The 12801-nt window shown below is 41.2% G+C and overlaps 1 protein-coding gene across 2 annotated transcripts in view; it reads right to left on the bottom strand.

The window, feature by feature from the left end:
- Positions 1 to 12801, bottom strand: part of LOC138296716 (cytochrome P450 2K1-like) — a 412132-nt gene that overhangs the window by 208575 nt on the left and 190756 nt on the right. For both annotated transcript variants that reach the window (XM_069236117.1, XM_069236116.1), the window contains exon 4: positions 8022 to 8182. In XM_069236117.1, coding sequence (XP_069092218.1) covers positions 8022 to 8182 — 161 coding nt within the window. The remainder of the gene's footprint in view (positions 1 to 8021; positions 8183 to 12801) is intronic.

Below are 12801 nucleotides of genomic sequence, written 5' to 3'. Positions count from 1 at the left end.
AAGGAAGGCTGTAAGGGACCGGGAGAGGCAGAAGCCATCAGACCATGATGGGCAGACAGATGGGGCAGTGGCAGCTCAACTGAATACTCAGAGAAGATAGGATAAGCAGTTGCAGCTCCATGAAACATGGTGGGCAAAATGGAGGGATTAAGGGGAAACAGACATCGAGGAGCAGGGGGAAGGAGAGTCGGGACAGCAAGCTAAGCACAGAAGCTAAGCAATAGGGCAGTGACAGCGGCATAGACTCTGGCAACGGTAGCAGGAGGAGTGGGCAGAGACAGAAAGCTAACTGGAATGCAGGGGTAAGTCCTTGGAGCATGCATGGGAGGAGAGAGGGGGCAGGTGGATGGTCACGGACAACAAAGGTTAGGAGGAGGTTGGTACAGGCAGTAAGCTAACCATGCAGGGAGGGAGGAAAGGGCAGTGGCAGAATAACGACCAAACAGCACTGGAATGAGATGGCAGAGTAATAGGACGGCAAGGAGAAGGGGAGCAGGGACAGCGAGCTTTGGCGGGCACAGCACAATGGACAATGTGAGGCCAGTCCAGGCTCTGTGTCTAAGCCCTCCTCACACATTGCTTTGTGAAGGGTATCTAACTTTACATTGAAAAACCCTTAGAAATTCACTGAAAAAAGTAAGGTTTAATGTACTGTTATAGTTAGGAATTCAAATTATATCTTTACATTAAAATAAAACCTTAGAGATTCACTGAGGAAACTAAAAGGTTAGAGGGATGTTATAGTTAGGTGAAAATGTTACATAAAACATATCATTTGAAATTAACAAAACCACTAAAGTCACCAGTCATAGTTATCGCAAATAACTATAACTTTTGCATCAGAGTAACTATAACTTGCGCCTCCACCAAGCACAGCATTGTCAACAATGATGGCATTTCAGAAGTGATTAGGGACATTATAAATGTAGTCAATGAGTATGTCATGAGTTATGAAATATGGAAGGGTAAAAGCAAGGGGCTGGGGGCATGGGGTTCATTAAGGGTCAGCACACCCCTCCCCACAAATATATATATTTTGGCACCAGGGGATGTGGTCTCTGGGGCCCAAAGGCCAACCCTGCACTGCACTCACTAAAGGATGTGCACAGTGTGGGGTTGGTAGTCTGCTTTTGGTTTGGCCACAGGGCCTGGTAGCACCTGTGAGGGTCTCAAGGTGCTGGGTGGGAGGGGCCTCAATCAAAGAGCCACGTCTCGAGGTTCTTCCTGAAGGTGGTGAGCGACAGGCTTTGTCTGAGGTGCAGGGGGAGGTTGTTACAGCTCTTTGCTGCAATGAAGGTGAATACATGAAACTTAGGCCCAATATTATGAAGCTCTATTGCCACATTAGTATAGTTTTTGATGCTAATGTGGTGTTAGGCTTCAGAAATCGCTGCACCATATTTACAAAGTGGCTCAATGCATGCATTGCGCCACTTTGTAACCCTTTGCATCACATTATGCATGTGCATTGCATAATGTATTCAAAGGAGAATTTAAAAGATTCCACTGCATCATTCTTTGTGGCTACTTTTAATGCCTGCTCAGAGCAAGCGTTAAAAGGAGGCACACCACTGGTTGCAATGGGCCCCTATGTACTGATCAGGGTTAGCTCCAATATTTTGGCACTAACCCTGAACAGTACATCAATAGCGTAAAGATTTTTGATGCCACTGCCTCCTACCCTGCGCCATGGTGCACTGTATGTTAAATACAGCGCACATATTGTGGCGGAAGGGGGCACTAAGGGTCACAAGAAAAGTGCCACTGCGTGGGTACAGTGCCACTTTTCTTAAATCTGCCCCTTAGTATCTACTAAGTAGAATTTTTGCCCTGGTAGAAACATTTTCTACAGAACCAAAAAAAACTTGTGAAGAACATTCTGGACACAAGTTGTTAACTTTCATCTGCACACACAGTTACTTTTCAATGCAAAGATTTTTAACATGTTCATCACCTCTATACACCTATGATGCATTAGAAGCACATGCGTTTTGTAAACACTTAACACCCATTAGCTGTACACAGGCTGTACACTATTAGGTAGAAAAGTAATATGGTAGCTAACCACCACTATGTAAACTATAAAACAAATTAACACACTCATTGGAGGATGTCATCAGTGACGTCATCAATTATGTCACTTGAGATGTCATCAGCCATGTCATAAATGATTAATATAACTGGTGAATTCCTGTATTTCTTTAGTTCAAAACATTAATGTTGTTACTGACATATTAACCTAACTATAATGTTGCGTTAACCTTTGTTTTTATCTGTGAGTTTCTAAGACTTTTTAAACAAAAACAGATCTTTTTATCACATCTAACTCTAACATTACTTTAAGTTTTGTTTTATTTCAGTGAGTATATATAGCTCATCCCTGGATTTCAACACAAGGGTATTTTACCTTGGATATGGGGCCTATATGTTGGATAGCTCACCCCCACTGTATCTCCACCACCAGCGTTCCATTCCTTAAGAATAACATATGTAGGCCACACCATGGATGCAAAATTAATTTATTACACGTCTCCAAATCAGAGGGGCATGATGCGTTTTGACCTTGGTGGTCTTGATCACACAATCTTTTTTCAACCAGTGAGTACCATACACAACAAACACTAACAGTAAAAACACATTAAAAGTGTTACAAGTGCATTTGAGTTAAAACTATGACATCACAAAGATGTCTGTTTGCACAATCTGTAGTCTTCATAATGTTTTGTAGTTAGGTGTTTTGGAATGCTTATGTCTTCATACTTTAGTAGCCACAGGTGTATTGCTTGTTTGTGCTGTTAATCCTATTAGATTGGAGATTGCTGTTAATTCTCCTGTAATGTGCTCAGGAATGTTGGCAATATATTTTTTTAAATAGTGCCTGTTGCTTGCTTCCCTGAGAAAGTGCCTTATTTCTATCCCAGTTATATTTGGGGGGTGGATGTGTTCTCTAACATTAACTACTATGTAATAGTTAGTTGTGGTCCTGCCATAAGAAGCAATAGTGTAATACTTTATAGGTTTCCAGTTAACATGTTCACTGCCTGTGGTTTCATTGTTGTAGGTGTTGTCCCATGTGAGAAAACAATTGCCTCTCTGCGAGGTGATACAGTGGCAATTAGTGTCATTTATTGGTTGATGTATATGTTTATCACTTTGTGTTAAACATTTTATTCTATTTATTACTAATATTGTAACATGCATTTTCTTTATTATATTTCATACTTACATATTTGCTTTGTTTTTAAAGTGCTGTTTTATTTGGTTTATATATTATTCAGTTGAGATGTCGGTCAGGTGGGAAGTATTTTCCTGAAAGGTAGACTATGTTTTCTTAATATTGGATTTAAAATATTTTTTGAGTTTGAATATGTAAATGAAAAGGAAGGTATTATTTGTTTTCAATTAAGGTGGATGCAATGTTTGGAAGTTATGTTATTGTTAGGAGGTTACTTTACTTACTTGTAGAGAGAGTGCAGCGATATGCATTTTTTTGTGAATGTTGATCCTGGGGTTTCTTCAGTTAATCTGATAGCGCTTCATCTTCTTCCAATTAAAGTGTGTGTGGTGCAAGATGTAGCTGTTTTGTTTTCTCTTTTTGTAATGCTGTGTTAATATTCCAAGCCCAAGCTATTCTGATTGCCCCAAATTGGCCAAGAAGGTTGTGGTATGCAGACCTTCTGTGCTTCTCCATATGTCCCTTGCTTTGCCTGCCATTCAGAACGGAACTTCTCTCCCAGTCGGAGGGAATGGCTTTGTATCCCAATCACCTTATCCTACGTGAGATTGAAGGGGTACAACTGAGCTCCTTTCTGCTGCCACCTAAGGTGGTGGGCGTTAATCTGACAGCATGTCACCCCTTCATCAAATATGCTTATTCTGGCAGATGGAAAAACATTGTTGTACTGTATGCAGACAATAATGTAGACCCTTTACAGGCCAAGTTGTCCAACATCCTGAAATATGTGCTTTTTCTTGCTCAAACGAGCTGTGCACTTAGTACTGTGAAGGGGTAATTATATGCTTTGTCTGTATTCCCTTGTGTGCCTGATCAGCCATCCTTTTTTAAGTCTCTTGTTATAATACATTATTTAAAGGGTTAACAAACATTCATTTGTGGTTACAATGAGACTTGAGTTTGAGTTTTTACCATTTTGATGGGAACTCAATTCCAGCCTTTGCACAGTTGTACTTTTGGTATGTTAACTCTCAATGCTGCATTTTTTATTGCCATCACTTTCGCCAGAAGGGTGAGCCAGTTGAACACCCTTAATTGTTGTACTCCCTTCACCTCTTTCTCTCCCGATTTCAGAAGGGTTTAGAGCCTATTCCACCAGGGCTAAGTTGACAAACTCTGCACCTGTTAGAGGGGTCCAAATTGCAGAAATCTGTAAGGCAACAATGTGGGCTTCCTTACACACCTCCGCAAAGCGCTACTGGCTGGATTTCTTTTTGTTTTTGATATTTTATTTTTCTGCATTTTAATGAGCTAACAATATATTGTTTTCAATATTTTTGTTAATAATAGCCCTTATTTTAGATATTCTGGAGAGCAACATTTTTGTTATTGATATTATTGTGTATTTTTTTTATATCTATGGGATGACAATATTTTGGCAATCAAAATATTGTTTTCCAATGATGTGGTGTATCTATAGTGTTTTTGAATATGTTATGTAACATAACTGATCTTCAGCTTTTTCTTCTTGCCTCTTAATAATTCCAGGTCAACAGAGGGAGTCTATTTTAGTTTCTAGAGATTATCTTGTCTTCACTATTGCTTCCAATATTGTGTTAAGCTTGTGTTTTTTAGCAGCTGTATCACACAGCTGTGTCTGTTCATTTGCTTGAGCTTCCATGCATGACTCAGATATCTTCAATTTTAATTCATGACTGCAGGAAGGGGGTCTTTTTCTGTCCTGAAGCTCAATTGTTTTCAGTATATTTTGTGGAGCATTATCTTCTTTTTCACTTAAGCTGTTTAATATATCCAAGTAAGATCACCTATTATCAGAAAGTTTTACACATTCCTAGCTTTCTATCTTCCATTATTATGCTGATAAACTTAGAACTTTGAAGCACAAGCAGACACTTGTGTACTCTATGTTATTTCCTTTGGGGACTGAGCAGTAGTTATGTGAATGGTTGACCTTGCTATGTAGTGGAATTGAGCATCATTGTCAGATGTCAGTCTTGATTGACCTGTTGGGCTCAATGGTGTTCTACTTTGCTGATATCCAGCTTTCTCTCCTGTCCCAGGCAAGCAGGACGACAGGCAGGCACTTGAGCCGAAAGTAGAATATGCAATGTAGGGCCAGGAGATCTTTTAGTGAGAGGGTGCAGGGGAGATTGGGGGTTGCCTTTTCTAGTTCTTTGCAGTCTCTTCATCAGGTTTGTGATTTAGGCTGATGCCACTCTTATTAGCTGCTCCTGTTATGTTGCTCAAGGTCTGCTACCTTAGGTATTTGCCTTCTGGTCCACTTTGGGCTTACTTGTTTCCTCCTTTGGCACAGTCAAACAAATCTTCATAACCCTTTTAAAAAAAGTGATAATTTTTTCCTAGTTTGTTCATGGAAAGTTTCAGGGTGATCCGTCAAGCGGTGGCTGAGTAAAAAAGGCAATCACAAAATTCCCATGCATTTTCCATAGACTTTTGTCAGAAACGTTTTAACAAAAATTGCTGAATGGTATTGCACCAAATTTGACAGGAAGCTAGATATTGGGCCCCAGGTTTTGCTTTTTGTGATTTGGTGTATATCTGTTCAATAGTTTTTGAGATATTAGGGTTTAAACATATTTGTATATCTGGACTCTTGGGCATGAGGGACACTTCCAAAAGTCCTGCAAACCTAATTTAAAAAAATGGTGTATTGTGATTGGCCAGGGCAGCTTTTTTTTCCTTTTGGGCCAATTTGCTCCCCTAATAGTCTGCCTCCAATGGGAGCAAGCAGTCTGATTGGCTGCCAGCAAGATAGGAAAAATATTGCTGGCAGCCATTACAGAACTCAGGGTCTTAGCCCCCTGTGCTGAAGAGTAACGTATATAAGGGGGTAGGGTAGGGATATCCTGCCCCCTGGTCCTGTGGATGGGGCCCAGAAGGACCTCTCTAGGTTCTAAAATAAAAAAAAGGCTGTTTTTGCTGCAATCTAGAGAGCAGAGAACCCAAAAAACAAAATGGCGGCCACAATTTTCTTTATTATCTATATGGGGAATGGGCATGAGTAAGGCCCCCCTCACTGAGACGATTTTGGGCCCGGGGTCACATCCTCTGGGGCCAGGTATATTATTTAAGGGAAGGGGGCTCACCAGGGACAAAATTGTTAAAAAAGGGGAGGGGCTGTGCTGTACACCTCCCAGAGCCTTGAAAAGCCCCAGGAATCCCAGCCCCAGGGGGGCGATTTTATTTAAAAAAAAGAGAGAGGGGCCATATAGTCCCCTTCCAGAAGCCTGTGAATGCCCTAAGGACCCAATTCCCATCTCAAGGAGGTGTAAAGCTAATTATAAGGGAGGGGGCTGCTCCTCTCTGAACCTTAGAAGGCCCGGGGAACTCCACCCCCCAGGACCACCCGCCATGGGCTTTTAATGTCCCCAGGGACCCCATTCCCAGGGTCGGCTCATTCACTGTGTCTGGGGAGCCCACCCCGGGACACAGTTGTTTCTAGTGCAGGCAGGGAAACATATGTTTGTCCCCGTCTGCCGGGAGCATTTTAAAATCTCCCCCCAGACAGGACCAAACATGGAAGTCTGCTCCTAGCTGGTGGAAGATTTAAACAGGCTCTCGCCAGATGGGAGTATACTTGTGGTTTGTTTCCTTGCTCGACCTCTTGCAGGCAGGGGAACAGGACACATATTGCTCCCGCCAGGATGGAGCATGTAAAAATACAACTGCTCCCTCCTGGAGGGAGCAATGCCAGCTCCTGCACCACGTGGGTGCCGGCTGGCGCCGTAGGGGTTTTGGGGCTCCCCTCACAGCCCACAATGTGTTGCTTTGTGGGTGCCCCTGGTGGGCAGCAGGGCACCCACTTATAACTAATGTAAGCCCAGAGAGATTGGGTTCCCAGGCCAAAATAGGTTCAGGGAGTGGGGTGCATGGCCCGTTCCCATTTTTATTGTATTTGGTCCTGGGTGATGGGGTCCCTGGGGCGGAGAAGGCTCAGGGATGGAGACCGCACGTCCCCCGTCCCATTTATAGCAATGTGTGGCCCAGGGGAAGGGTGCTCTCGCAGCCTGATAAGACTCGGGGAGCCTGACTACAGGACCTCTTTCCTCCTTTTATTATATTTAGCCATGGGGATGGGATCCCTGGGGTCTATTAAGGCGTAGGGAGGGGGGTTGCAGGCCCCCTCCCCTTAGAATTTGGCCCCAGGGGATGGAGTCCCCAGGGCCCAATAAGGCTTGGGAAGGGAGGCTGCACTCACCATTCCCTTGTTTAATTGGATTTGGCACCAGGGGATGGGGTCTTTGGGGGCCTTGTACGGCTTGGGGAAGGGTGACACGTAGCTCTCGCCCCTTTTTAATTGGAATTTGGCTCTGGGGGGATGGGGTTCCTGTGGCCAATTAAAGCTCGCTGAGGGGGGCTGCATGCCCTCCTCCTCTTGATATATATGTTTTGGCAGTATAGGATGGCATCCCTGGGGCCCAAAGACCAACCTTATGCTGTGTACTACAATGGCTGTGCGCAGAATGCGGTTGGCAGCCTGCTGGGGGTTGGAGCAAAGGCCTGGCAGCAGGCCAAGTCCTGTGGTTAACCCTCCGCTGCCCAAGGCCAACTGCCATGTTTAGCATGGGGGTAGTTGCAAGCCTCCAACCCCACACGCCATTACACCTAAAGGCCATGAGCAGTGTGGAGTTGGCTGTCTGTGGGGAAATGGATACTGGACCAGGCTGCAAGGTAAACATTAATAATGTAGGAAGTAAAGACAGTTGCACACCAACTAATGCAGCACATTATTTGCAGAGTGGGAGATATGTGGAAAAACAATACACATAGAACAATCAATACAGCCAACCCAGCAAAGACTTACCAAAACAATAGGTGCCGCCAGAAGTCTTAAGCTTTCATTTATCAAACTCATGAGCCTCAGGAATATTGGGTCATTGTAGTTGAATCGATGACCAAACACAATAGCCACGATGATATTGGCAACAGATGCATTCATGATCATTATGTTATCAAATTGCTGACCTTGAAAAGAAAACAAAAACGTAGTTGAATAAAATGGTGAAAATATTGCTCTATCTCTTTCTTCTCTACTGCCTGAAAATTAACAAAATAGCATTGAAAGTGGGTTTAGGGGTGGATACTATATCCTTGGGTGTACTACTCTACATTGCCCCCTTCAGAGGCAAGAATGAAAAAACATGCAGGAGGCACTTTAATGTTCACTCTCTCTCTTGGGTCGTAAACAAGAAATCAAGTACACTTTAGGAGCATCCTCATTTCTCAAAAGATATGAAAATGTTTCAAGCAGGGCCGGAGACTTGGAGAGTGCAACAGATTAGTGATCATGAAATAATAATACTTCGGGCAGCCACATTCAACAATCATTAACTATTTTTCCAAAGTCAATTTGTACAGGACGTCAGCCATTTAAAGGCAAACAATCCTATATATTTGAAACCTTACAGGTTGACGCAGCCTCACCTCTGACCCCATGTCTGTCCCGCACATTGTTTTATCTTTCCTTACAATTAGATCAGGATTTTATTTAATCTGACAAAGATCCTGAGCAGAGTTTCACAAGATTATTTAATGGTTAATTTTATATGATCTCTATTTTGGTCAACCAAATAACAACTTATGGTTATAAAGCTTCCTTCATAATAACTTACTTTAACAGGTCACAACTAGCCCTAGCCGTTATTACATTGAGCAGGGACAGTCACCATTAAAGTTACCTAACTGTACACTACTTTATTATGGCCCTATTACTGTCATGTTAAGAAAAAATGCTTTACTTTCAAAAGTATGGACTTTAGGAATTGCTGCATTGCCTTTTAATTTTTAGGTGTTGCATTAGCTAAGTTGACCTATTGATTTTACTTGTATACTTACTTACAGGGGCTTCCAGGCACCCCTCTTCATGCATTGGTCTGTTTTTTGTGTCACTCACATTTTGCTTTCACCCACTACAGCATACAGCATGGGGCAGTTAGTCAGCCTATTTCAGCCACCGGTTAGCTTCACTTTGAGTGATGGCATTTTGCTCTTTCACAAGGAGCACATCTGCAAACAACATAGTTACTTTTAGTGCTAGTGTTTTTTTTAAAGTTTATTATTGCTCTTGTGCTTAGACCATGATGCTTTTGATGTGCGCCACATCTTGTCTCCTGTCAATGCTGTTTCTACTCCTGCATGAAGTTATGCCTTTTTCTTTCTTCCTTTCTTTCTTTGCTTCTTTGTTTGATTGTTTCTTTCTTTCTTTTTTCTTTCTTCCTTTCTTTCTCTCATTCTTTCCCTCCTTCTTTCCTTTCTTCTTTCCTTCCTTCCTCCTATCTTTTCTCTCTTTTCTTCTGTATTTCATTCCTTATTTCTCTTTCTCATCTTCATTCCCGCCTACTTTCTTTCCTTTTTATTTTTTCCTTTCCTTCTTTCTTCTTTCTTTTTTCTCTTGCCTTCTTTCATTTCTTCCTTTCTTCCCATCACTCCAGCTTTCTTTCCATCTGTCCAGCTTTCGTTCCTTCTGTCCATCCTTCTTTCTTTCATTCTTCCATTTTTCCTTTACATCTTTCCTTTCTCCTTGCCCTTTCTTTCATTCCTCTCTTCTTTACCGTTCTTTATTTATTTTCCTTCTCTTTTTCCCTTTCCTTTCTTCATTTTTTCTTCCTTCCTTTTGTCTTTCTGTTTTCTTCTTTCACTTTCCTTCTTTTATTACTTTTTCCTTTCTTTATTTTCTTCTTTCTTTGTCTATTTCTCTTCCTTCATTCCTTTCTTTTTCCCCTCCTTTTCTTTCCTCCTTCCTTTCTTTCTTTCTTTGTTTCTTGACTTCTTTGTTTCATTCCTTTTTCCTTCTTTCCTTTTTTCTTCCCTTCCTTTCTTTTCTTTTATTCTTTTTTTGTCTTCTTTCTCTAAATCTTTCTTGCCTTTTTTCTCTCTGTCAGTCTTTCTTTCTTGACCTGTTTATTGCTTTCTTGTGTTTTTCCTTTCCTTCTCTCTATTTATTCTTTTCTTCTTGCCTTTTTTAGATCTTTCTGCCCATCTTTCATTTACATTTCTCTCTTGCTTTCAGAGCAGCATAATTTAGTGCTTCATACATGTAAACATTAATCATGCTCATTGTATGATAACAATAATAATTTGTGTGCACTGTAATAACCAAAGTAACAACATGTAGATGGAGTTACCTGTGGTAAGAGCCACATATATTTTAGCTATAATCAATGTATTTGCTCATGCTAACAGTACCTGGTTGGTTGCCATCTATTGTCTCTTAATGTTCACATGACTCGAGCCTGGGCCAAGGCAATCAAATCATTTGTTTATAAATGTATTGCAGGTTTCATGTTTTTCATTCCTCTGCAAAGGGCTCGTTAGCTAGAATAGTTTTGTTGTTTATTGGTGGGAACTATTAGATTAGAGGGTGTAACTGGCCATGGGCGTGCGTGGAAATGGGAGAAAGAGCCTCCTGTACCAGGCAGACCGATTGTTGCTAACTTCAAGGCCATGTAGTATATTCCACTTTGTCTAAGGCTGGGAAACTGGGGGGTTTACCCAGGGTCGACCTAGAACATAAAATAGCCCGTGCACCAAAATAAATGTGGTCCCTATAACTGAAGTAGATAGCTAAAGTAAGTGGTCCATATTTGCAAATTGGGACACTTTTGAACTTGTAAAGATGCTGCATAAGTGGTTTGCAAGTAAGGTGTAGAGGGCTACATGGATTGAAGCTTGATGCAGACAATGTTTGTATTAATACCAAGAAAATCAACAGTAAACAAATAGCCCAGCTGACCATACTAAAAGACCAACAAAAACAGTAAAAAAACCGACCCACACACTGACCTGTCAGACCAGCCCATTGGGCACTGCCTGATTGCCCTATAGGCTAATCCAACCCTGAGTATAACTACTCCCACAGAACACTGTCTTCTGATTGGGCTATCCAGAGGAAGTTGGTGGGACGAAGCTTCTAAAATCTTCTATCATATTGATTGTGTGTCTTCAGAATAATTTAGCAGATCCTGTCCAGACTTCACTAAGAGAAAACCTTCATCATACTCTGCTGATTCTCCTCACTCAGGGTGTTGAGCTTCATGCTTGATAATCCATGCTTTTCAGCTTGAATCTTAACTTGGTTCATTTGATATAGACACCTTCCTCTTATAAACCTACCCTTGTCACTATCTATGCTTTATTTAGAATAGGGAAATTCCTTTATCGAACTGTATAGTTCTTTTTCTGTGGACTCTACATTGTCATATTCTGCATTTTTCTCTATTTATTACACACATTTTGATTGCATAATCATATTGATATATAAGGTTGGTGGATAAATTGATTTACTGATTGATTGATTTGCACATTGAATAAATTCTGTTAATAAACCATCATAGTTTAGCCATCGTCCACTCTGTCTTTATGGAGCCGAATTGGTTTCACTGTAATCGAAATGGGTTGCTGATGTTAGTTCTTTTCATACGCTTCCAATTGACAACCAAAGATCCATACAAACATTGGAGGATCCTGTATGACCACTATACCAAGATATTTAAGTTCAGAGAAATCCATCACTTCCTTCCTTCCTGGCCTCCTTCCTTTTTTCCTTCTTTCTTTCTTGCATTTTTCTTTCCTGTCTACTTTAGTGAAGACAAGAGGCTAGCAGCCTGTGCCAGACCTATTGAATTTATTTTCATGTGAATGTTAGCCAAGATCGTTTGTTTTTACAAAAATGATGTCTATAACAGTTTCTTAAAGGGGGTATTCAGCCATATGTCATCCATTGACCTATTGTTGAATCATTCACATTCTTTGTCCTCTCACTCCAGCATGTATCAAAGGAGAAGACGTCAGCCCATTTCAGCCATTGGATCACTTCTCTGTGAGTTAAGGCATTCTGTCCTTTCCTGAGGAGCACATCCACACACAAAGTAGTTCCCTTTAGTGCCAGCAAGTACAATGTTTAGTGTGTGCTTTAATGAGACCAAAAAAAAACATTTTGCCTTCAGACAATGTTTGTTCATTTATATTGTTGAGAGCCAGGCAACTTCTTGAACAACAACATTTTGCAAAACCCATGACAAAACAAGATTTGCCAAAAGGCTGCTGGTCAAAGCCTGGCCTATTGGCATTGCTAATGCTTGGTAATGTTAGCAACCAATTTAAGAATTGTCTCTGCTATTGAAATGTTATGTTATGGTATGCAGATTTAAATAGGAGTCATCCTGCTATTGCTATGGCTCTCAGCGCTAATCATATGAGCTGCCTTCTTGCCTTCCATTACAGAGCAGGATTTGATTTGGATTGCTAGTTGTAGTGTGTAATAGGGAGGGTGAAACATGCTTAATCGGTGCCTAGGGCACTCCCTGTAATTTGATGCCAGTGAAAAAAATCGACTTGAAAGTAACTTTGCATTAACAACAAACCTAGTTTTGTTTATTGTAATATATTAGTAAATCATGAATTCCGGATCAATGTTGTGTACTTGTTTAGTTACAGTAATCTATTTGTTAATAAGTTCCAGCAGTTGGAAGAGTTGTGGGAAAACACATACAATAATGTTATCTGAGTAATCAGCAGTGCTGACCATGTTGTTCCATTGCATGCTTACATTACAGTGCTATTTGCACATTGACACATGCCTCTAA

This window comes from Pleurodeles waltl, chromosome 5, assembly GCF_031143425.1.
Source record: "Pleurodeles waltl isolate 20211129_DDA chromosome 5, aPleWal1.hap1.20221129, whole genome shotgun sequence".
Taxonomy (NCBI): Eukaryota; Metazoa; Chordata; class Amphibia; order Caudata; family Salamandridae; genus Pleurodeles; species Pleurodeles waltl.
This window is presented reverse-complemented; position numbering and strand designations above follow the sequence as displayed.